Source organism: Pleurodeles waltl, chromosome 3_1 (assembly GCF_031143425.1).
Source record: "Pleurodeles waltl isolate 20211129_DDA chromosome 3_1, aPleWal1.hap1.20221129, whole genome shotgun sequence".
Lineage (NCBI taxonomy): Eukaryota > Metazoa > Chordata > Amphibia > Caudata > Salamandridae > Pleurodeles > Pleurodeles waltl.
The window spans coordinates 1,654,839,835-1,654,866,817 of record NC_090440.1 but is presented as its reverse complement, the minus strand read 5'-3'; the positions used below and the strand labels follow the sequence as shown (position 1 = coordinate 1,654,866,817).

Genomic DNA, 26,983 nt, shown 5'->3' with positions numbered 1-26,983 from the left:
ATTTTTCCACCATTGGGTTCGGACATATTCACAGTGCTTCAAGGCTGTTGTGCTAAACGCAGTGAATTTCCATATTTTCGACCTCAATAAACAAACTCCCACATGCAATGCCAAAGATAAATTGTTGAGGAGCTCAGTACAATGGCATGGCAGCAGATCTGAAGAACAAGCCTGGCTTCCACTGGCTGACTCGTTTTGGGGGAGGCTATGGAGAATGCTGCAATTAACAAGTCAAAATTGCAGTAACAAATGTATCTTGTCAGATTAGCATCTGTTCTGCAATCTCTGTTTGCCAAAGGACCATAACGAGTATGTCTGGTTGGCTTGCAAGGCTTTCCTGTGCAAGAAAGCCACCTGGCACTGAAGAAACTGTAATTGCATTAAACAATGCAGCACCAAAGCTCTCCTGAGCTACTGACTGACCAATCAGGGTATCATAGAAGTTGTAGAACATACTCCAAAGGAGAAAAGGATGCTGCTCCTCTGGTCCCCCGGAGACTCATGGAGAGTGGGGTCCTAAATATTTGTCCTCCAATGTCTTTGATTGCGGAGAACATTGGTCTCCAGGCCCTCCAATGACCCTTCCCCCCCCCCCCCCCGGACCAAGAAGACACAGAGGATTCTTCATAAACAACATGCAGTGGATCTTCTCTAGGGGCTCGCCCTCGATGCTTGAAGCACTGAACAGCCACAAAAAATAACTTTCCGTCACCCTGGTCCACTTTTCCCGAGCTACCTCAACCGTGAAAGGGCCATCTCGAGGCTGAGAACATCTGCCTTGGCACCAAGAGTCACACAAGCCTGAACCTCGACGCCAAGAATCTCAGTTTCGGCACCAGAAAAGTCTGACCAGATAGTTTCACCTCTGAAGTTGGCAACTGAAGACACTCTCGACGCCCACTGTGAGATCTACAGATACAAAGCCACAGGCTGGTTAAGACACACAATTAGATGTTATATTGAGAAGAAGTTATATTGGCCTTGTATCCGGCCACATTGTGGCACGTCCTTCCACACCAGACCTGCCACATTTAAAAAAGTGATGGGTGACATTTGACAGGCTATTTCAGATGAGCTCGGACCTCTTGAAGTACAAAGAAGGCAAGCGAACTTCTTCACTACTATCACCCCTGTCACTCACCATCTCCCCCACAATCATGCACTCAGATTATGGAGTCCTTAGATGATCAGTCAGAGCCATATGACTATACCACACCTACTTATGATGGTGATAACCTGTGGCACGATTTTAACGTGGACCCTGCAGGTGACCCATCTTTTGAGCCATATCCTCTAAAGCCATCACCACCAAATGATGCAATGGCATATCATACCATCATACAAAGAATAGTCAAGTATCACAAGGGAAAGTTGCATGTTGAGGAAGACTATTTACTCATTGATACCCTGTAAACGTCTGAGCAGCATTTACCAATACTGATGTGCCAAATGTATACCCAGTAAAGATGCTCATTGTCAGACCAAGAGTATAAGCTAAGTACAAGCCAAACCCAACAGAACCCATTGTACATTTAAGACTCTCTTGTCCATATGATAAGAAAGAAGGCATTCAATTAGACTACAGGTGACACCACTTTACTAGACAAGGAGAGCAAGAAGCTAGATACTGCAGGAAAAAAGGTGGAGCGGTGACACAATGGCATGTTGCTAATTCCATGGGCTCGCTCTCTAGGTAGATCGCCATTAATGAGAGAAGATGGAGAAGCTCATCAAGAACCCATTCCACAGGAAGCACACCTTCCACAGGCCTTTCCATAGAGAGGCAAGAAGGTTGTGCAAGAAAGGAAGACATTCTCAAATGTTAATATTAGGTGTTCCCTAGTTTCGCCACACACAGCCTAACATGAGACAAATAAAAGTGTCTTTCTGAGAAAACATACATGGCTAAGAGTGTCTGGAGTTACACCCAAGGTTCAACAACACCTCATTGGACTACTGTTTGATGGGGAACACATTTTTGGACTGCAGAAAGTTGCAATGTTTGAAAAAATCAAGGACACAGAAACAACAAAATCCATGGCAGCACTCTAGCATCGGCCACAAACGTAATGGATTTTGGCAAAACCAGTGCAACCCAAAGTAAGGGCTCCTCAGCCACAAAGCAGAGTTTTCCCTCAGAGCTTCCCCTCCGATCATACAGCATCTGTTGGAGTATGAATAGGGTTATTCCTTCCTGATTGTGAAGAAATAATCTGAGACAAGTGAGTATCATCCATCGAAGCCCACAGACATTTCCTTGAGTTTGACACCACAGCACTCAATATGACACCATGCCAGGATGTCATCAGCTAAGAACATCAAAGGCTGTTACAAGAGGAAGAGCAGTCGTTACTGCAAAGAGGAGAAATAGAACCCGTTCAACTCCTTCATCTGGGAAAAGGAGCTTACTCTTTTTTACTTCAGCATTTCCAAAAAAAGACGGAATGTTAAGGTCCAGAAAAGACCTATAGGCAAAGACATGTGAATTTAGTGAGAGCTTAGTGACAGCCGAGCATCTTAATGAGGTATTTGGATAGTCTTTAAATGACCCAAGAATTCAAATGTATCATCTTATCCTCATTGTTTTTTGCTGTCTTGTCAAACGCGCTTGCCAAGTCCACAAATGCCACATAAAGGTTGCAGACACAATATTTTCCACGTATGGCCACATTATTGAATAAGGGGAGCTGGTATAAGATTTAAGTTGCATTCATTGGACTTTGAATAATTCAGGGATTGCTTTACACAGACAGTTTTTTGCTCCACTTATTACCAAAACTTTGGTGGTCCCTCTTATCCTGCTAACTATTCAGATTGATATCCTAAATTGGCGTAACTTCAAAACTACAATTCATACTCTTGTACCTTTTTCATTTCTCCTGCTCCTCTCCCTTGTTTAGTCTTCCTCTCTTTTTCTAGTCCTAAAATATGACCTCCTTTCCTATCGTAGTCCGGTAAGTCGAAGAAGCACAAGGAGTTGAAGCAAAATAAGTTGAAGCATTCTTCGGCTTCACCTAGTAAGCACAATACTTTTAGGCCCTCCTCCAGCGCTCCACCTGTGGAGCCTGCAGCAGGGTGCTCTCTACATTCCCCTGAGTTTCCAGGTGCCAGAGCAGTTCAAGCCCAAGTCAATGCCATGCACTCCATCTTCAGGCCAGCAGTTCCTCTGACGCACCTTCGGGTCCAGCAGAGCCAGGAGGTGTCCCCTCTGAGTTATCATTGGTGGGTTTTCCCCGACGCCAGCCAGGCCCTCTGGTTCCTACCTGGATCTGGACTGATGCCTACACTGGTGCTTTCACCTGTCCCAATCCAATAGACGCCACGCAAAGAAGAACCTCTTCTCCTCTCCAAGTCCAATACAGCACCACCTCAATGACATTCGACATTGACATTTGACGCTGATCATATCTTACCTTACCCCAGACTAACCAACTCTGTACAGGCCTTCACTTCCTGTAGCAGGGGATGACATAGAGGGTTACAGCCTTCTGGAGGATGACTCCTACCTGGTGTAAAACTGGAATGAAGAGCTGGATGATGACAGAGGTCTGGACACCTCTCTAGACACTGGTCTGGGTTTTCCTCTAGACCCCGTCACAGAGGAAGGTGCATATTTCATGATCATGATGCACAAGGTAGTGGAATTTCTTGACCTGCAGCTACTCTCCATCAGGGTCAAGACCAATGTCTTGACAGAGATGCTTCAATAGGGACTGAGCTCTGCAGAGCCCCTGCTCCCCTTTAGTGAGGTCCTCACAGACGTTGTTTTGAGAGCCTGGGCCAAACCCTCCAACAGCCTTCCTGTCCCATCATCCCTCTTCTGAAAGCCTGGTAGTGCAGGCCTCTACAGAAAGGATAAACCCAAGTGTGTTCCCTACTACCCCACTGGATAAGGAGTTCAAGAGGCTGCTTACTTTTGTGAAGAGGACCTTTTCTTTCACCAGTTTGGCATTGCGATCATTGAACACTGCATGTCTCTTGGGCTCCACATCAACCTCCTGGAGCTGAGGGCGATCCACTTGGCACTGAAAGCCATCTAAGGAAGGTTGGTTCAGGTTTTCATGTATAACACCCCTGCTGTGTGGTATTGCGACAAACAGGACAGATTGGGGTCGTGGACACTGTGCCAGGAGACCCTGGACCTCTGGACTTGGTTGGAGCGGCAGGACATCTTCCTGGTCATGCAGCATGTGATGGGCAGGCAAACTCAGGGGTCAATGCCTGGCCAGACATCGTGTCTTTTTCCAGAGATAGCGCAAGGTCTCTTACAAGTTGGGGAGAACCTTGACTTGATCTCTTTGCCACCACTGAGAATGTGCAATGTAATCACTTCTGCACACTTGAGTTTCCAGGGCAGATCTTGCTCGGACAAGTGTTCGATTACACTGGAATCTGGGACTCCTGTACGCCTTTCTGCCAGTTCTCCTCCTGCCAGAGTTCTCAAAAAGGTCAGGAAAGCCCGAGCCCAAGTAATTGTAGTGGTTCCGCTCTAGGCAAGGAGAGTTTGGTATCCCAGACGCCTGAGCATGTGTCCTCCGATCAGACTGCCCCTTCGCGAGGATCTCCTGTCGCAACAGCAGGGCGGGTTCCTGCACCTTAATCTGCACACACTCCACATTCAGGCATGGAGATGAGCGGTGAATGTTGAATGTCTTTCATCTTCCTCGCAAGATTTGTGATGTTGTTTTTTGCAGCCAGATCTTGCTCAACAAAGACTGGTATTTGTGTACCTTTGGGACATATGTGTGTCTTAGTGCTCCTCGCGTAATGTTGAACAACTTTCTGCCTCCAAGTCGGAAGTATTATTGTTTGTGCGGTCTTTAGTCCGTCAAGGCCTCACCTGGGACACTGTTAAAGGTTATCTTTCGGCCATATCGGCTTTTTTGTAGCTGCCAAATCAGCCCTCACTGTTTAAGTCACCTGTTGTGACAAGGTGTCTTAAAGATTTGCAACATTTGTTCCCTCTTACCCCTTTTATCATGCTCCAGTGGGACATTAACTTAGTCACCATTCAGCCCCTTCATGGCTGTCCACTAAGACTCCTGTCTTTTAAGATGGTCTTCTTAGTGGCCATTACATAAGCCTGGAGGGTCAGTGAGCTTCAAGCTCTTTCTGTTAACCCTCCATACACCAGCTTCTACCCGGACAAACTGGTACTTCAGACTTGTTCCTTCTTCCTACTGAAGGTGGTGATCCCTTTCTATGTCGGCCAAAACATTACGTGACAAACATTTTTCACTCCATCTCATCCTTCTAAGGAAGAGGAAAGGCTCAACTGTCTTGATCCGAAATGGGCTCTGTCCTTTTACGTCGATAATACTGGAGATTACCAGGTGGATGATCAACTTATTGTCGAATTCACAGCAGTGAAAAACAAGGCAGTGAAGAAGCAACCCATCTCTCAATGAATTGTACTTTGCATTTAGATCAGCTATAGACTAGCTAATAAGCAGCCTCTGCAGTGATTGTGGCCCATTCCACAAGGGCCAAAGCTGCTACTACTGGGTTAGCATGTGGGGTACCTTCCCTGGACATTGTCCCTCCACATTTTCACAGAGCACTACTGCTTGGACAGTCAGATCTGTCAAGATGGGCATTTTACCCATTAGGTCCTCCAGCATTTCCTGGTTTGAGCCAGTTTGAAGACCCACCTCTGGGGGGCGATGGGGATGTTGCTTGGCTATCCGAAGGTGAGCAATCTGGGATTAGACGTCTCTATCACAAGAACAAGTTACTTACCTTTGGTAGCCACAGATTCCTCACTTACCCAACCATCCTATCCATGCTGCAAACTGGGTTCTTCAGTCTAACATCCTTTTCAATTCTGTACACTGGTCATAAAATCATTCTAACATGGCTCCAAGTTTTGGGTGCAGCAATAGTCACAAAAGAAACTGATGTCAGAGTGTGGGGTAGCACCTTATATAGGCATCACCCACATTTCTTCCGATGCCAACACAGAGCCGATCGATGCAACAAACCGGCGTGCAGAGGTGCTGCTCAAGATTTTCCGGATCCAGACGGACGACTGGGGAATATTCTAAGATGAGGAATCTGCGGTTAGAAAGAGTCTCTGCCAGAAAAAGCAGGTAACTAATTCTTTATGCTTAGAAGGCAGACAGTCTTCCCCATAGACAATATTATATTCTGAACTCATACCATACGCCATGAAATATATTTCTTTGTCTTTTTGCTACGCCCATGACTCTGTTGTTGAAAGGGGCAATTGTTCCTACCAAATCTTCAAAGGGCTTTATTTACCATTGAATTCCATCCCTTGTCTCTTATTGTTAAAACATACAAGAAGCATCACGTTCTAAAGAATTTCATACACATTCCTTCAGAGAAAAGTGAGCTTTAGTGACCTTAAAAGCAAATATCACTATTTTATAGATATAGGAAAAGACAGGAGATTGTTTTTGTCTTGGTGGTAAAGTGAAGCACCTCATTTCGATATGTAAACACTTATGTAGATAGAGGACTAGTTTAACCTGTGGACACCTTTAAGAATGCCTGGCCCTGTGAGATGGGGACCAATTGAAAATAAGGTAAAGTTCCTGAATTTCCTGCCCCTGAAGACAGGTAAAACAGTGGTTTATGTCCTTATAACCTCGGGATTGGACTACGCTAATATTCTGTATATTGGCCTACCTGACAAACTGAGCAAGAATCTTCAATTGGTTCAAAATGTGGCTGCGTGTTTGATTGCGGATATCCTTCAGAGAACGCATATGACTCAGCATCTTCGAGAGCTACCCTGGTTACCAATTTAACTCTTCAAAAGTCTCACCCTTTTACACCAGGCTTTCTATGGGCAGGGTACCCGGTATCTGACTAGAAGAACCAGGAACTATAAGCCTTCGAGATTTTTCTGCTCGGCCTCAGCCTTGCTTGTCACCATCCCAAGGTTCTGCCGGGTACGACTTGGTGGGTGGGCTTTTATAGTTTTGGCTGGTGGCGAATGGAACCAGCTTTTTTTTCTCTCTGTTCTGTTTCTTGTGAACCGTCTTTCCATAAAGCTCTAAAATATATCTTTTCTCAGCACAGTAGCAAGTCTTTTTGCTATTCTTAATATGATAAAACAGCACCGAGACACACTTTAGAGTAGCTGTGCGCTTTACAAATTCCTCTCATTCATTCATTTATTCATTCATATTACTCGTACTATAAGTGATATACAGCACAGCTTACCACAGATTGATGCAAGTTAATATAATACAGTCTCATTCTTTTTAACTCCTCTAACTACCTTGTAAATATTATTTATTGTGTTTAAATGTACATTGTTTTCCAGTCTTGCATTTCTGTGGGGTGGAAGTGAAGTACTAGCAGACACAGAAGGCTCCGCAGTCCCTGAAGAAGTACGGATGACGTGTAACCAGTTTGTCAGTTATCATAAGGATCTCTGCGTAAGAAATATTGTCAAAGAGAAAAGGTAGGTAATTTATCATAACTGCCTGTAAATGTATTTTCTTTTCTAATATTTTTCAAAACTTGTTTTCATTAAGGTTTAAGATCCTGGTACTCAGAAATAAATACAAAATAAACTATGTCCTCCATGGATCGTTGTGCAGGAACAGCAATAAAACAACCGGCTTTCCAAAATAAATTTCAGATTGGTTTTAAAAATTAATGTAGCTGGGATTGAGTTGGAATTAATATCTGTCAGGGTTAGGCATGCGTAAAATAATTTTACCAAATGGCATTGCCACGGTGTGACCTCTAATAGAGAATAAGAACTTACCTTCCCCAATAAAACAATTTCCAGATTCTGCAGATTCTGAACCTATCCAACAGTTAACTTAGTAGACAGTATTGCAACACTGCTGCAGCTGTCCTTTTAATTCAGTTCTGCCGCATAACGTGACAGCAGTTTTACAATATTGTCACTGATCGCTTGGGAAAAGGTGCAACCTAATTTGCAGGAAAAAATAAACTACTGGGTTTAACAATTTAATTATAATACGTTAGTTATGTGGCAAAAACAGAGTGATTAGCATTTACCAGGCCCATCCAGTGAAGCACTATTCATTGGAACAGAAAGGAGGCCTTCCAAGGTCTCTTGTATATGTACAGCGTGAGATGCACATTCTTAGGCATAATGACGCTAGAAATTCAAAAACAACAAAACAGAGAAACAGGAGTAGCAAAATATACCTTGGGCTCAGCCAGCATATGAAAAAATGATGTATGACAATTTTAACTAGCTCCTTCCAGAGGCACTATGTTGTGTACTTACTGTAATATTCATTGTGCAGCTATTTGTAGCTAATATTAATACCTCTTAATAATAGTGCTATAAAGTTTTAAGTCTGTTGCAACCTGTACTGTAGATGATGACATCATTATTCTTACATAAAGTGCCACTCTAAAGAAGCATAACAAAGATTAGCAATGGACGAATTTGAACAGGCTGCATTTTGTACCACTTGGTGTGAAAGAAGGCCTCGTTAAGTGGCTAAGACATTTAGTTTGGGACCTATTTTAAGGTCTAAAATTATGCGTATTAAATGGTTATATGGGCTTTTTAGTCAGTCCTCTTCATCCATTGATATGTTAGTGTGTCAGTCACATTTTTCGTGTGCCCACAACAACATGTGGCAATGGGCCACGTTAACCATTTGCTGACTTCATTGTAACAGCATTCTGCCCTTTTGCAAGGATACAAGATTTTACATATCCTCACAAAGTACATTCCGTCAGTGTATAGCAATTCAGTGGCAAAGTGTGCATTTTGAGTTAAAAAATACATACTATATATATATATATATATATATGTTTGATGGCATGTGTAGCTGCAGATACACATGCTATGCATATTATGCCATCTAGTGTTGGGCTCGGAGTGTTACAAGTTGTTTTTCTTCAAAGAAGTATTTTTGAGTCACAGGATCGAGTGACTCCTCCTCTTCGGCTCCATTGCGCATGGGCATCGACTCCATGTTAGATTGTTTTCTTTCACCCATCGGGTTCGGACGTGTTTCTTTTCACTCCGATAGTTTACATCGGAAAAGTTCTATAACTCGCTAATTCTCGTCGGTATTGTTTAGATCGCATATCATCTCTCATCGACACTTTGGTACCATTGAGTCAAACATCTTTACGCCCTTCAGGGCACCCACGCCCAACTTGGGCCTGGTTGGGCCATCCGCGTGGAAGCCTCAGGGACCAGACCCCATTCCGCTTTTGTCCTCAGTGCCACACCAAATTTCCCTACACAGACCAACGTCTCGTCTGTAATGTCTGTCTCTCCCCAGACCATCGGGAAGACAGTTGCGAGGCCTGCAGATCCTTCTGTTCGAAGAAAACTTTCCGAGACAGAAGAGCACGAAGACTGGATATGGCGTCGAAGAGCACCGAACGTCTCGACATAGAGGAAGAGGAGATTGTGCACACCGCAGTCTCCGTCCGAGGGTCCGTCTCCAAGCAGAAGTCTGAGGAGGACAGACCAGTCACGGCAGGACAGCACGTGGGTACGCCTGCCCCTGTCCCAGCCAAGCCCAAACATAAGGCCTTGGGAACGCCACTGCCGGAAGGCCATGGCTCGACCCGTAAAAAGACCTTCGGTGACCAACCAACAACTTCGGCACCGAAAAAGGCCACACCACTGAAACCTTCGGATTCGAGCCGAAGCACTGGCTCCGAAACTATCAAATATCAATCCTTTGAGTCGAAACCTCCAAAATCAGTTTCGGAGCCAAGGCCAACATCCACGCTCAGCTTTCAATCCCGAAAAAAACAGCTTCAGAGCCGAAAAGGCCTGTTTATATGGAGGAACATGGACTTTCGAAAGTACTTAAAGAAAGCAATAGAATTTCGGAGGAACACACACAGATGGAGGATATAGATGAAAGGCAAGCCAGAATTCACATTCACAAGAACACTGGCAAAATTATAACTGCACCTCCTCTGAAGCTTAAGAGGAAGCTGGCCTTTCAAGAACAATTGGACACTGCTCAGCCACCAGCTAAAGTGCCAAAGACTAAACAAAAATCTCCACCTCCACAATTTTCTCCTCCTCAGTCTCCTCCTCATTCTCCTCACCTACCAGTCTCTCCACCTACTACTCCCACACCTGTACAAACTCCTGTAAATTCTTTTGATTCACAACAAGACGATGTGAATCCATGGGATCTCTATGATCTAGATCCCATTCCTGATAACAGCCCAGACTGCTATCCCTCCAAACCATCACCAGCGGAGGATAGCACCGGATATACTCAGGTTTTAGCTAGGGCGGCATCCTACCACAATGTCGCCATGCACACTGAGCCCTTAGAGGATGATTTTCTCTTTAACACATTATCCTCTACACACACTACCTATCAGTCCCTTCCCATGCTTCCAGGCATTTTAAAGCATGCACACCAGATATTTCAAGAGCCAAAGTCAGGATAATTAATCCCAGAGTGGAGAAAAAGTATAAACCACATCCCTCTGATCCAGTGTTCATTACACAACAACTGCCTCCTGATTCTTAGTTGTAAGCGCTGCCAGAAAGAGAGGCAACTCCTAGTCCTCTGGGGATGCAGCCCCACCAGACAAGGAGAGCAGAAAATATGATGCTGCGGGCAAAAGGGTAGCATCGCAGGCAGCCAACCAATGGAGGATAGCCAACTCCCAAGCACTGTTGGCTAGATATGATGGGGCCCACTGGGACGAGATGAAGGATATCATACAACATTTCCACAAAGACCAACAAAAAAGGGTACAACAAATAGTCGAGGAAAGGCAGGCTATTACCAATAACCAAATCAGATCAGCCCTAGATTCTGCAGACACAGCAGCTAGAACAATTAATACTGCTATTACTATACGGAGACACTCCTGGCTTAGGTCTTCAGGGTTTAAGCCTTAAATTCAACAGGCAGTCCTTAATATGCTGTTTAATCAAAAACAGCTTTTTGGCCCTGAAGTAGACACGGCTATTGAGAAGATGAAAAAGACTCCGACACTGCTAAAGCCATGGGTGCTTTGTATACGACACAATATAGGGGATCCTTTTGGAAACCTCAATACAGAGATGGATTTAGAACGCAAACACCTGAGGCATCCACCTCACAATCAAAGTCAACCTACCAACCTCAATACCAACGAGGTAGGTTTAAAGTTAATTACAAAGGCCAATACCCCAGAGGCAGGGGAAAATACAAATCAACAAAACAAGCCTCACAGCAGCCAAAACAGTGACTTACTCCATCTCTTCCCAACTCACACCTCACCTGTGGGGAGAAGACTGCAAAGGTTCCACAACAATTGGCTACCCATTACAACAGACAACTGGGTATTATCTATTATCCGCAATGGTTAATGCATCGAATTGGCCCAAATTCCCCCAAAAATTCCATCAAAACCACACAATCCCTACACCCAACATATCTCAATGTTGCAAGAAGAAGTAAAATCTCTATTACTCAAACAAGCGATAGAGCTTGTGCCACAAGATCAAATAGGAACAAGGGTCTACTCACTGTACTTCCTTATTCCCAAAAAAGACGGGACCTTAAGACTAATATTAGATCTCAGAACTCTCAATCTTTATATGCTGTCAGAACACTTTCACATAGTAACACTACAGGAAGTGATCCCACTGCTATAGCAGCAAGATTTCATGGCAACATTAGACCGCAAGGATGCGTATTTTCACATACCCATTCATCCAGCGCACAGAAATTACCTCAGGTTTGTAATTCAGGGAAAATATTACCAATTCAAAGTTTTACCCTTCGGGATAACAACAGCTCCCAGAGTATTTACAAAATGTTTGGCAGTAGTAGCTGCCTACCTAAGAAGACAACACATTCATGTCTTTCCATATCTCGACTATTGGCTAATAAAATCAAACAGTCATACACAGTGTCAAAACCATACACATTATGTAATACAAACCCTACACACCCTAGGGTTCTCCATAAACTACCAAAAATCCCGCCTACAACCTGCGCAAATTCAACAGTATTTAGGAGCCACATTAAATATACAAACAGCACTTGCAAGCCCAAGTCCACAAAGAATACAAGCATTTCACAATGTATTGGCACAAATTCAGCCAGGCCAACGGCACACTGTCAAATTCGTAATGAAACTGTTGGGCATGACCGCATCATGCATCGCCATTGTCCCACATGCAAGATTAAACATGCGGCCTTTACAACAGTGCTTTGCACAGCAATGGTCACAGGCACAGGGTCAACTTCACGATCTAGTGTTGATAGACCGCCAAACATGCATATCACTTCAGTGGTGGAATTCCACAAATCTAAACAAAGGGCAGCCTTTTCAAGACCCTGTGCCTCAGACCATACTTACAACATATGCATCAATAATTGGATGGGGAGCACACCTCAACAATCATAACATTCAAGGACAATGGGGCACCAAACGCAAACAATTTCACATAAATCACCTAGAATTGCTAGCCGTATTCCTAGCACTCAGAGCTTTTCAGCCTCTTCTTACTCACAAGAACATCCTTATCAAAACAGACAACGTGACAACAATGTATTACCTAAACAAACAAGGAGGGACCCATTCATCTCAACTGTCCCTCCTAGCCCAAAAAATTTGGCATTGGGCAATCCACAACAACATTCACCTGGTAGCCCAATACATTCCAGGGATACACAACCAATTGGCAGATGTTCTCAGCCGAGATCATCAACAAACACACTAGTGGGAAATTCATCCCCAAGTGCTTCAGACATACTTTCACCACTGGGGAACGCCAGACATAGACCTATTCGCCACCAGCGAAAACGCAAAATGCCAAAACTTCGCATCCAGGTACCCACATCCTCTATGATCCTGGAGTCATAGAGTTTGGATATCTACAACTACCAACTGAATGTATGGAAGTAATTAAACAAGCAAGAAAACCCACTACCAGGCAGTGTTATGCAAACAAATGGAAAAGGTTTGTGTATTACTGTCAATCTAAACAAATTACCCCTCTTTCAGCATCAGTACAATACGTTGTAAGTTATTTGCTTCATTTAGAAAAGGCAAATGTAGCCTTTTTGACCATTAAAATACATCTCACTGCAATCTCTGCGTATTTGCAAAATATACAACACAGCTCTTTAGAGTCCCTGTTATCAAAGCCTTCATGGAAGGATTAAAACTCATCATTCCACCTAGAACACCTCCAGTGCCTTCGTGGAATCTAAACATAGTCTCACACGACTCATGGGTCCACCATTTGAACCTATGCACTCATGTCAAATTCAATAACTAACATGGAAAGTTGCCTTCCTAGTTGCAATTACTTCATTAAGAAGAGTTAGTGAAATCCAAGCTTTTACTATTCAAGAACCGTTCATACAAGTACACAAATATGAAGTTGTACTTCGAACAAAGCCCAATTTTTCTCCCAAAGGTTATATCACCGTTACATATCAATCAAACTGTGGAACTACCAGTCTTCTTCCGACAGCCAGACTCTGTAGCAGAAAGAGCCCTGCAGACATTAGATATTAAAAGAGCTCTAATGTATTACATAAATAGAACTAAATCATTTAGGAAAACCAAACAATTATTTGTGGCGTTCCAAAAACCACATACTGGTAACCCTATTTCAAAGCAAGGGTTAGCTAGATGGATAGTAAAATGCATCCAAACATGTTACCTAAAAGCTAAAAGGCAGCTATTAGATACAACTAAAACACATTCCACACGGAAAAAAGGGGCTACAGTGGCTTTCTTAGGAAACATACCAATGGCCAAAATTCGTAAAGTAGCCACTTGGTCAACACCGCATACATTTACCGAGCATTACTGTGTAGATGTGTTAGCAACACAGTAGGACAGGCTGTACTAAGAACACTATTTCAAACAACGTCAACTCCTACAGGCTGACCACCGCTTATGGGAGGTAAAACTGCTTTGTAATCTATGCATAGCATGTGTATCTGCAGCTACACATGCCATCGAACGGAAAATGTCATTTACCCAGTGTACATCTGTTCATGGCATGTTCTGCTGCAGATTCACATGCACCCTCCCACCTCCTCGGGAGCCCATAGCCTTTTAAGTTCAACATTCACTTTTACATATGTATGTATATATATATTCCATTTGCATGGACATCTCTTTTCTTTATACTATATCACTCCTACGTTACTCTCTGCGGGAAAACAATCTAACATGGATTCGATGCCTATGCGCAATGGAGCCGAAGAGGAGGAGTCACTCAGTCCCGTGACTCAAAAATACTTCTTCGAAGAAAAACAACTTGTAACACTCCGAGCCCAACACTAGATGGCAGAATATGCATAGCATGTGAATCTGCAGCGGAACATGCCACAAACAGATGTACACTGGGTAAGTGACATTTACTGTATATATTATTTTGTATTTCTTTTGAGGCACGTGTGCCTGTAGAGACCCATGCTTAGCCTAGTCCCGCCATCTAGTGTTGGGCTATTTCAAGTCACAAGGTAGAGTGACTTCTCCTCTTGCTGGTAATGTGCATGGACATCGACTCCATAGTTGGATTGTTTTCGTCTGCCATCGGGTTTAGATGTGTCAGATGTGTGCTCCTTTGATCCAGTTCGACACTGTCTTAGTTGGTCTTTCCAAACTCTACTGTTGGCATTGATTTTGATCGCGGATTTTCTCCGTCTGCCTCATCCGTTTCATTGCCGTTGATTTCATTGGAGTGACTCGGATCTGCTGAAGCCCTTTGTGGGCCTTCGCCCTTTGGAACAAACTTTATGTTTGTCTTTCCCTCCATGCCATGTCCTCCCAGTGATGGAACGGACACCCTTCCAATTTTGCCCTCACTACCCCTGCACCGATCTCCATCAGGTGTGTAACTTGTGCCTCTCCTCTGAGCACCAGGAAAGTACCTAGGAGTCCTGCAAGTCTTTTCGGTTGAAAAAGATGCTGTGTGACCATAGAGCTCGACTTATCAAGATGTTCCGCTGCAGTGCAGAAGATAAACCGAACCTCTTTCGGATACGAAGACCCTTTAGAAGTGATTCAGGACCAGGTGCTGATGAGGGCACCTTCTCTACCAAGGATAGTTCGGGCTGTAAACTGGAGATGCAGGACCTCACTCCAGGTCAACCCTTGAGTACTGTACCCCCTCCACCTAGACTCAAACTCCAGCAGACCTCCACAGAGGGTAGTCCACCTATCCCAGAATGGTCAAATTCTGTTGTTTGGCCACCACAGCCTTTGGGCCATGGTCGCCACTGATTGACTCTTCGGCCATGTCCAGGCTTGGCACTACACCGGCAAGGCACAGGAGTCTACTCTCTCTACTATTTAAGAGCCCCTTAGCGCCACCATAGTGTCATTTTTTTGATGCTAAGGTGGCGCTGATGTGGCATTTTCCCCATGCGATATTTACAAAGTGGCGCAATGCATGCATCGTGGCGGTAGGGGGGCGCTAAGGGGCCCAAGGAAAGTGGCACTCCACTGGGTCCATTTTCCTTAAATCTGCCCTAAATATTCTAAGCACTTTCACATGGTCACTCTTCTAGATGTCATTCCGTTACTACAACAAGGTGACTTCATGGCAGCACTTGACTTGAAGGAGGCTTATTTCCACATTCCTATTCACCTAGCGCATTGCCGATACCTCAGGTTCATAATAAACAATTACCTTTTACAATTCAAAGTGCTTCCCTTCAGAGTCACAACCACACCAAAGGTATTGCAGTAGTAGCAGCACACTTACACAGACAAAACATACGTTTTCCATATTTAGACGATTGACCTATCCAAAGTGCAGCTCATCAGCAGTGCTTCCAGCACACTAGAGACACCATAAATCTCCTTCATCAACTAGGCTTTGCAGTCAAGTGGCACCTTAAGCCTCTTCATATACAACCCTACTAAGGAGCCATCCTCAATTCACAAAGAGGAATAGCTTACTCCAATGCCGCTTGGATTCAATCCTTCCAGGCATGTATTCCCCAGTTCCAGCCTCATCAGTCAGTGAGTGAGGACAGTCATGCGTTTCAGCTTCATCATCCAGTAAGAGTGAGGACAGTCCTGCGTCTCCTTGCTATGATGGCTTCTTGCCTAGCCATAGTACCTCTTGCCAGACTCAACATGTGTCTGTTGCAAGAGTTCTTAGCACGCCAATGGTCTCAAGTGGAGGGTCAGTGGGAAGATCTAGTGTTGGTTGGCTGTCAAGCTTGCCATTCTCTGCAGTTGTGGAACAATCTCCTAAAAGGATGTCCTTTCCTGGAGCCAGTTCTGCAGAGAAACATAACAGTGGACGCTTCCCTCAGATATCACTGTCCAAGGGCGCTGAACACTCAGCCAGGAGCATCTTCATATCAGTCACCTGGAGTTGCTAGCTGTTCATCTAGCAATCAAAGCCTTCCTTCCCCACCTCAGTGATGAAAACAGACAACAGTACTGCCATGTACTGTCTCCAAATAGGGGGGGGGGAGGAGGCACCCGATCCCCCCAGCTGTCTTATCTAGCCCTGGAAATGGACTCTCTGATACAACATTCCTCTGTTAGCAGAGTGCCTTCCAGGAGCAGACGACTTTGCAGATCTCCTCAGCAGGGGTTGTCGGCAAGGCCACACATGGGAGCTTTACCTGCAAGTCCTCCTTCCATACTTCTGGCATTGTGGTCACCCAGAAAGAGACCTTTCCACCACAGTAGAAAATGCGAAATGCCCAAACTTCACCTCCAGGTTCCCACACCCCAAGGGCAGCACACTATGGATAAATTGGTCAGGGATATTTGCTTACGCTTTTTCACCTCTCCCACTGCTTCTGTTTGTGGTCCGCAAACTTGGACAAACATCTCTCGCTGTTGTAGCTCTCACATGGACATGACAAGCATGGTTTACCACACTTCTAGAACTCTCAGTAGTTCCTCACGAACTACTGTCGAACAGGCAGGACCTTCTCACGCAGAACCATAGAGAAATCAGACACCCAGATCCCTCAAACTTGAGATCTGGCTCCTGAGGTGCTAAGGTTTGGTTATTTGAACCTACCACAACCCTGTATGAACATCCTTAAAGAAGCACGCAGACCAACTACCTGTGCGTGTTATGCTGCAGAGTGAGAAAGGTTTGTCCACTACTGTCAGTCTAAACAAATTGATCCTTTAAAACCAATGTTAGAGATATTGTATGTAATATATTCCATTTACATACTACTGGTTTATCTCTTACATCTATAAGGCTACAGTTAGCGCCACAGGCTGCATATCTACAAAACAGACATCACGCTTCTCTATTCAGGATTCCTGTCATTAAAGCCTTCTTAGAAGGTCTTAAGAGTCATTCCTCCTAGGTTGCCACCTGCCCCTACTTGGAATCTTAATACTGTACTAACAAGATTAACTGCCTCCTCCAGTTTTTATCCTGGAAAGTATCATTCCTAGTTGCCATCACTTCACTCAGGCGTGTCAATGAGCTTTAGGCATTCAGAGGAACCCTTCTTCCAACTACATAGAGATAGGGTGGTACTATGTACCAATCCTAAATTTCTTCCAAAGGTGGTGTCTCAATTCCTCCTTAATCAATCTATTGAATTGTCAGTAATTTTTTCCACAATCTGATACGTTTGCGATAATGGCTCTACACACCCTAGATGTACATGCCCTTATGTGTTATATTGATAGAACCAAGTCCTTTATAAAAACACAACTCTTTGTTGCTTTTTTCAAAACTACACAAAAGAAATGCTATCTGTAAATCAGGCATTGCACGTTGTATTGTCAAATGCACTCATTCATGTTATGTTCACACTAAAAATAAATTAACTTATCCCTCCTAAAGCTCACTCCACTCATTAAAAAGGAGCCTCAATGGCCTTCATAAGAAATATTCCTATAGCTGACATATGTAAGTCAGCTACTTGGTCTACCCCACATACATTTACCAAACATTACTATGTGGATGTGCTGGCACGTCAACAAGCCAATGTTGACCAAGCAGTTTTACGTACACTATTTCAAACAACTGTAACCCCACAGGTTAGCCACTGCTTATTGAGGAGGACTCCTTTTCAGTCTATATTAAGCATGTGCATATGCAGCCACACATGCCTCGAACAGTAAATGTTACTTACCCAGTAAACATCTGTTTGTGGCATGTAGTTCTGTATATTCACATACGCCCGCCCTCTTCCTGGGACACTTGTGTGTGTTAGTTACTGTTATAAGGTATCATACACTCATTTAGCATGGACATGCTTCACATGCTATCCTCACCTGCTTTGCGGAAAAACAATCTAACAATAGAGTTAATGCCCATGCGCATTACCAGCAAGAGGAAGTGTCATTCTACCTCAAGACTCGGAAGATTTTCTTCGAGGAAAAACAATTTGCACACTTTCAAGCCCAACACTAGATGACAGCATTATGTTAAGCATATAAATCTACAGTACTACATGGCACAAACAGATGCTTATTGGACAAGTAGCATTTTCCTTTTGACTGTTTTAAACCATTTCTTTTTTAAATATTGACAAAGCCCTGGCACTTTCCCCAAACAAGAAGGTTTTGCAGAAACTTCGTTAAACAAAGCAAACTGACATCTTGCACCAAAGCCAAACCTACTTGCTTTCCAATGCTTGTTTCTGTATGACTCGACTTGTACAATATATACCAAGCCACAAAACCACCTCAATTAATTTCAGTCATCACTTAAATATTATTTTCCTTTGCAGTATCTGTTTACAGTGAAAACTAAAGCTAAAAATCTGTAGCTCGTATGCATGTTGATAATGCCACATTGAGAATATGTCTTGATCCTTTCTTCTATTTTTGAAGGACAACTGATAAATAGTATATAATTTCTAAGCAGGTGCCCACATCTGTCCTTCATTAACTTTATAAGGAAAGAGCTGCTCAATCTCCTGATTCTCTAAAACTGCCCCTTGCTAGAACATGTCATTCTGAATGATGGCATCCCTAGAGAGAATCGCCAAATGAGCACGTTTGTTGAATCAACTGCTGAATATTTGCAGTAGAATGATCCTTTATTCATATTTTTCCTTAAAAATCTCAGTGATGGCAATAAATGAGTGGCTGCCGGCATTGTAAAGGTAAAAGTGTAGACATTCAACATTACTTCACGTTCCTCAAAAAATGATGGAACATGTGAAGTCAAGGTATTGTATGATCCCAGTATGGTAGTTTCCTGTAGTATCCCTGAGGATATTGACAGACCCATCTTATCAGAGATGCGGCTTATCAGGGCTTACAGTTGCTTGTCGTGGGGACCACTGGACCGCTGGTCTTGAGTTCTTCTAAACAGATACTACGGGAAACTACCATATTGGGACCATACAAAACTTTGACTTCACATCTTGCCTTTACATAACATGACAAGAGTAGATACGTGCTAATTGTACATATCGTTATTAGCTAAGGGATTACTTCCGAATTACCCATCTAGGTCACATAATACAACGCTCTAGCCTTGAAAAAGTCACTTGTAGGGACGAAACGTGTGTTCTGGCTGTGAAAATAGTGTAACGCTGTCTGGAATACACTAGAGACTGTACTATCATACAATAAACCTTGGATGAAGGAACTATTGTCTATCCAAAAAATGTTATGCAAAGCATTAGTATATTTATATAGGGACTTACAATGAAGTGTTCTTTGATATAAGAACTTTAATATTGAGGTCCTTGTTAATTTAACTTAAAAATAGCAACTGAGAATAGTAACTGTTTGTGTCCAAAAACTTTAAAATAATAGCTAAAATTGTGTATGCATCCGTTTGTTTAGTCACTGATTTGCTTTCTGCTCTAGATATGAAACCCCTTTGCATGATTTGATATTGTATGCTTTTTCTACCCCTTCTAACGTCTTTCCATCTTTTCTCTTATTTGCTTTTCACTCAAAACATCTTATCACTCTTTTATGTACAAGTGGCTGTCTAATGCAATAGGCTGTCTGCTTCTTTCCATTTTTCTAAAGTTACTTTCCTGTTGCTTTGCCTTGTGGTGCAGTTGCTAATTATACAGTTTTGTCTGCATCACCTCCAGAAACCATCCACTTCTCTACCTTGCAACTGCGCCTAGATAACCGGACTATGAATCTCTCTAGGTAACTTCCCCACAATAGTTATTCTTTTATCTTCCAAATTCTTTAGAATCCTTGATCACATTATACTACACCACAATTTGAATGACTAGTCCTAAGTCATGGTAGGACAGAGATAGAATAAACCTAGACCTTTTGACTCATTACATGGGTGATATTTTTCCAAAGCTAGAGCTTCTACTTCAAATCAGAGCATAGAAGAAACAACAAAGCCCCTACAGAAACTATGAGGCAGTCACTCATGGTCTTTTAGGGGCTTCTGGCCTCAAGTTTATTGTATGTCTGGCTGCAGTCACATGTATATATCAAGACTTGCTGTTTACTTTGAGAACAGAGGGTCTGTCACTAGATGTTCAGTTGTCCCTTGATGTACTATGCTGCTTTCTATGATAAAGATTGTCTTTCACGTCCCATAGAGCAAGTGAGCTGCTTTCAATAGAGCAAAACTCCATAACTCTGTGTGAAGCTTACAAAACACTCAATGACCTGACATTCAAATATCATATTCTAGAGAACAACGGCATAGGAAGAAATGCTTATCTGTTCATTTGCAGTAACCGTGACAGTTAGGAAGTTGAGCAGGTTTTGTGAGCTAATTCAGTGTCTCTGTGAGTAATGCAAATAAGTCTGAAAATTGTCTATCCTAAATATCGGAGAGGTTTTAATCTTCAAACATGCACTTAGTTATGGGTGCAGTCATAAGAAAAAATATATACATTCCTAGGTCCTCTCATGGATGCCCTCTCAATTGCATATTTTGTACACAATTCGATGGCCAAAATGGATTCAACTCAAGATTGTTCTCAGGCTTGCCAGAGAGGACAAACTATGTGGCAGTTGACAGGAAATTGTCAACCAAAACCTTTGAAATCCACCCACGCAGGTAAACTTCATTCTACTCAGTCTGCTAAAAATCGTTGGCATTTGTATGTTCTAGAGAGGCTACGGAGTTTAGCCATTTACTTTTGATTGGGCCCATAAAGAAAAGCATGAACTCTCAAACTCTTTCCTGTGACAGCTTTCAGTGGCACTGAATAATGTGCCATGCCCTATTCTAGTTTTCCTCCCCGGAATTGGATCAGTTACCTTTGGACCAGAATGTAGCACGCTGCTTTCTTACCCTGGAGTTTTTCAGATCAGCAGTTGTTCTCAGCAGAAGTAAAGTCGAGCATCCTTGGTTGGGTCAGACGTTCCTTTCGGTGACTTCAGTCTCTTTCATTGTAACTGTGGCCTTTTCCTCATGCAATTTTGTCATCCCATTGGTCTTCACAAATGTTGGAGCTTAAGACTTATTTCAGCAAGGGATCTTGCGAACGTGGATTTTGTTGGGTGCTTAGATCCAGAGGATAGTACAATTTCTAATCCCCTCTCCCCCACATCCTCCAGAAAGAATGGGCACTTGCTGAACCACCCACAGTGATGTGATTTTGTTTGGTCAGGTGTAATGCCCCTAATACACTCACAGGGCGTTGGACAGGGAGTAGAGGGGCTACCTTAAGTCTAAAGCTTTGTTAGGCTATCAGTCTAGAGGTACTAGCATGCCATCCAGCTGCAACAATTGTGTTTTGTACTAGATGGGTGGAATAAGCAAACTCCTGTCAAAGATACTTTGGAGAATTTAGAGGGAGTTGTTGAATTTACAGTCCATCTCAATGCTTCAGCTAGTTTCTTTGCATTATATTTCAAGGACCTGATTTCTGGCTTCCTTTGTATCACCAGCAACAACCTACCTCCAGTGTCTTACTACATTTACTGGGTTATAGAGATTTTCTTCAACTATCTTGGGAACATGTGAAAAACCTCCTGCTCTCCCCAATTATCACCTAAATAGTGGTTCAGCTCTGGCGTGCAATCACTAGGACAGCTATGTGATGTGTGCCTTCTCTAATCTTTTGTCATGTCCACTGATTTCATTGTCATTATATGCTCCCTGCTAAAGATACAGCGCTTTCACTATTGAGTGCTTTTTCGCTGTCTTGTGTGTTTAATTTCTATGTCAGCTCTGCTTGTCATTGACGTCCTGTCAATCCGTTCAACTCTGTCTAGTTTGGTCTTCCACAAAGATACACAAAGCAGTCTCATTAATGTCTGTAATGTAACTCACCGTGTATTGCATGCTAGGCAGAGTGCTGAACACACTAAACAAGTAACTACACAGTCCTGTCCCCCTAGTAATATTCACAGTTTATGTATAGTGCAAGGAAACACAATATTATATTGACTGCTGTTCTACTTCTGAAGACGCCACAAATGCTGATGTAGCAGGTATTGTCACTAAGGTAGCATGATGATCATGTCCCGTTACCCTAAATCAGCATAGAAATGGGCTGATGCTGTTTATATCTGCATTACTTCTGCCTGGGTCCAAACTCGAGCTTGAAATCGGGGGAAAAAGTCACAAATCTTTCATAGGTGCCTTTGTGGTGGAATAGATTTTACCAATACTCCAGGTGGAAGGAAATGTTTCTTTGTATTTAATCATTGACGTGTTTTGCTTGCAATGATCTGAAAAGTATTACATCAGGCCATAACTCCCTAACTGCATTTCTGAAGCTTGGAAAGCACAAACAAGCGAGGAAACCACATCACCCTTTAGATTTGGTCAGAATCAAACCCGCTATGTGGAGTCAGATATGTTTTTGGTTGAGAAGGTAACAATCTAAACCAAATTCCATTTTAGTAATCTACAAATGTAAGAGGTGTGGATCAAATTCGGGGAACAGAGCTACACCCAGAAAGGAAACTTGGGTTCTTTAGGGAACTCGAGTTTGCAGTTATTTCTACAAAGATAACCAAAGATGTTATCCATCAGTTACACAAAAAAGAAGGAAGTAGCGAGGCACACGGATGGCCATATATCGAGTTCTGGAAGAAAGAGAGGAAATCTATCTGCCATAAAAATCAAGAAAACACAAGTTACCCTTTTTTAAACATCTAAGTGATTTCTTATGTAGGTATTTGATCAAAAGATATTCTGATGTTGCATGCCTTTACTCCCAAGGATTATACTCTCTTCTCTAACATACCTCTAACTCTCCTGCTGTCTTTCCCTTCCTACACTTGTTTTCTCTTGCCTTTCCATGTGCATAGTGCCGATACCTGGTTTACAGAACATGTGGGTGAATCCTTGCCTTGACATACAGGTGTGGCGCAAGAACCTCTGCAGGCATCTTCTGTGGCTGCGATCTGGTGAAGTGGCTTGTTCAAGTGGGCCTTGCTCCTGATCGTGGTGAGGCCACCAAATATGGCGAGCGATTGCTGCAAGGAGGTGTTATCCAGCATATTACCGGTGAATATGAATTTCGGGATGAAACCTTGTACTATCGCTTTACTCCGAAGAGCCCAGCATGCCCCGGACCAGAATTATTTTGAGCAAAAGTCACGCATTGTTGTTTTTGTGATAAGGAAAGCGTTACGTTCACAAAGAATCACGACATGGCTCTTAATGCAGCATAAGTTTGCTTCTGGAGATGTTTTCTATTCAGTATCCGTCCACAAGTTTAAAATAATGCAGTGGAACTACTTGCAACATTTATGATGTGCTATGAAACCCATTTGTTATTGTATGGCGCCATGATGTTTTTCAAGTCGGCCAAAACCTGTGACAAGATACACATTTGATGAAATAAAGTGTGAATGGACGTGTGAAACTGCTAATGGTGAAGAGTTAAATCTTATGCAAATGTGTGCAAGAACGTGGCTATATCATTATTTTACTTTGTCTAAATGGACTGTTGCCAGAGCCATTATAACTTTCATGCATCTGCTGAGCCACCCTCATGAAAAGGCTCACAGCATATGCATCTAACCCACACGGCCCTGGGATAAGATACCAAACTCTTAAAGCAATAACAGGCATACGTCTGTAAACTTCATAGAAAAATATATTGTGGCATGGGAAACATGTCACTACTTCCGTCTTCTACTCCTGAGTCCAGATTGTTCTGGAGTCTGAAAGCATTACTGATTGTTGCAGATGTAGCAGTTAGAAATGCAGTCCCTTCAATTACGTGGTGGAGGATAAGAAGGGATTACTGTAAAACACAATTTTTTTTGTTTTTGTGATTAAAGTCTGCCTATGTAGTTGTTACCCTTAAAAGTATATCTACTGCAGGCAAAAACATATTTCTCCTTGTTACGCCTCCCCTAGGAAGGCGTAGCATTTTGACGCATTCACAGGTGCACCACTCATGGTAATTCTGGAAATGTGCCAAAATCCATAAATGGATGCGTGGGAACACCTACACTCCACCCATGGAACGCCTCCCTAGAGCAGAGTAACGAAAGGTAGTGACTTGTGTTACTCCACATTTACCAAGCACACAGGGCCACTCAAGGTGGCCTTACGTTGTTTGGTAAATTTGACTTTATTGTTTTGTTGGACTTGCGTGACGCAAGGGCACTGCAGCACTATGATAAATCTTCCCCAAATGATGACTAAGGACTCAGGATACTTAGGTATGGTGTAAGTATTTACAGTCAGCCCTCTAACCATAATTCGTTGGATTTATCATTTACAACCGCACTCTATAAAAGGATTGTGTATACCTAACGTGCTATAATAATGATGTTGGATGAGTGAAATATGGCATTTAGATGTTTGTCATGATAATGATTCATATGATAAAACAACTAACCGAATCCAATAGCCCTTATCACATTCAATTGCAATATATTGTTTAACTTTATTATAAGTTTCAAAAACAACAATTCGCATCAGACATTTACTAAAGGTGACACCAGTGTACAGGGAGCGCCTCCCGTAGGAAGAATCTGATAAGATATTAAGGCCCATATTTATTCTTTTTTAGCGCCGCGTTTGCATCATTTTTTGACGCAAAAGCGGTGCAAATGTACAAAACAATTGAATTTTGCACATTTGTGCCGCTTTTGCATAAGAAAATTATGCAACTGTGGTGCTAGAAAAGTATAAATATGGGCCTAAACCTTGTAAAGGTTGGTACCTGATGTGTTTTTACTTATCCTGTGTTCACCGCAATAATACAAAATAGCGGTGCTCATTTGCTTGTCTACTGCTCCGTGGTTAGAGAGTTCTGAGAATTCAGGACACAATTTGTTTAGATGTTAAAAAAAAAAAAAAAACTACGTGTGTCACTTTCCCAGGGTATTCAATTAACCCTATTATAATGTGATTATACAAAATCAATATGCAGTTTTCCAACTTGACTAGTATAAATGTAATCAGAAGTTTGCTAGGTAATTTTGACTACTCTTTATCAATGTAGGGCAGCTGTCTTGTATTGAAATAGATAAGTGTGTGTGTGTGTGTGTGTGTTTTGTTCTGCATGTCTCTCGAAGTGGGCTCTGGTGTTTTGTTGAATGAATTGTTGAATGATAGTGTTTCTGTTGGCACTTCTTTGGAAGCCTACATAACGACGCGCACAACGATTGAAATGAATTTCTCCTGAACCGGCAACATGTACATTAATTTATTGCTATTTATGTGTTTTTGAATTTTGTGTGAGCTAAATGGATCCTGTTGTCAACTCTTAACACCAACGGTACTCCAGAGATGTGTAAGAAGTGCAGCATCTGGACACTTAAGAAACGTGACAAATATCATCTTCTGTATTTGTGAATAGAACACCAAAAATATTTGCCTTTAACTCGCCAGTCCCGCTATTCGCTATAAATCCTTGTATAAAAAGGCTAAGAAATTCCATGTGCATGAAAGTGTTTTTTTTTTTTTTAAACTCTACGTGTTTGCCAAGATTCCACTGCGAAAAGAGTGGTGTTTGAGGAACAAGATGACCGAAATAATTGTTCACCACCTGTGAGTTGTGAATTCAAGCTGTATAATTCAGCAACATTAAAAGATACAGTGGAAACTTTATTAAAAAAATATTAAAGTTTTATGAGACTGTATTTTTATTCTCTGTTAAATCTAGTACTCCAGTGGCTCTTAAGCTGTGGTCCAAGGACACCTGACCTGGGGGAGGGAGAGGGGGGTCCTCGAAGCCTACTATGGGTGTTGGAGACTGCTTAGAAAATTAAATACCACTAACAGATTCATAAAGTACATTTACATAAAAAAGCAAAATTGAAAGTTTTAAAAAGCTCTGTAATGTGAATGAATATCAAATTGTAAGCGAACAATTACGTTGGTATCCTTATCTTGATTAGTGAGAGGATTGCAAGCAAACGGATCTAGTATAGAGGACTACTGGCCTCAAATAAGCAGCGTTGGTATGGCTGTCAAAAAGAGAGCATTCATTAGAAGCAAAAACTAAGACAAAGTTATTGCTAGAATTTGTTTTATTTCTGAAAGATGAAGAAATATGCTAATGTTAAAAGCGTCAACCTTATTAAAATGTAAATGTTTGCATTTTTCGTTTATAAATGAAATAAAATATTTCAGAATATGTGCATGATGTTTAGTTGTTTCTGTATCGCTTTGTTTTAAGATTCAAATGGTAGATATTGGTTATATAGGGGTTCCAGGCTTCCATTACTGATTCAGGTGCATCCGTGGAAGTGAAAAGTTTAAGAACCGTTGTAATACTTTAAAGGTGGTTCGGTTCACAGCACATCACACATGAAATGTTCACCACAGGAACCTTCTTAAGAGTTCTTCTTTAAGTAGATTTAATTAATACAAATAAACCATGGCAACTGTGACCCTTATCTGTTTAGAATGTGTATAAAAGTGGCATATGCATAAATCTCATGAATACATGATTTAAGTTTACCTGACAGCGATATATACTGTTGGAAATGGCCCTTTATGCAGGGTTATCCCCAAACTTTTTTCCTTCTTCTTCCTATTTTTTTAGGTCTGCTTTTGCTGGTTTATTGTCTCTGCACACCTTACCACTGCTAATCAGTGCTAAAGTGCAAGTGCTCCCTACAGAAATTGTACTATTGATTGGTTTATCCATGATTGGCATATTTGATTTACTGGCAAGTCCCTAGCAAAGTGCACTAGAGG

General features: G+C 42.3%; 1 protein-coding gene across 4 annotated transcripts in view; it reads left to right on the top strand.

Moving 5' to 3' along the window:
• Positions 1-26,417, top strand: part of GPR155 (G protein-coupled receptor 155) — a 363,043-nt gene extending 336,626 nt beyond the window's left edge. For 2 of the 4 annotated variants that reach the window (XM_069225375.1, XM_069225374.1), the window contains exons 15-16: positions 7,295-7,435; positions 23,178-26,417. In XM_069225375.1, the coding sequence (XP_069081476.1) occupies positions 7,295-7,435; positions 23,178-23,406 (370 nt within the window). In that variant the 3' untranslated portion in view covers positions 23,407-26,417. Of the gene's footprint in view, positions 1-7,294; positions 7,436-23,124 lie in introns of all 4 variants that reach the window. The other 2 variants (XM_069225377.1, XM_069225376.1) reach the window with 1 other exon arrangement.
• Positions 26,418-26,983: the final 566 nt, after the last annotated feature.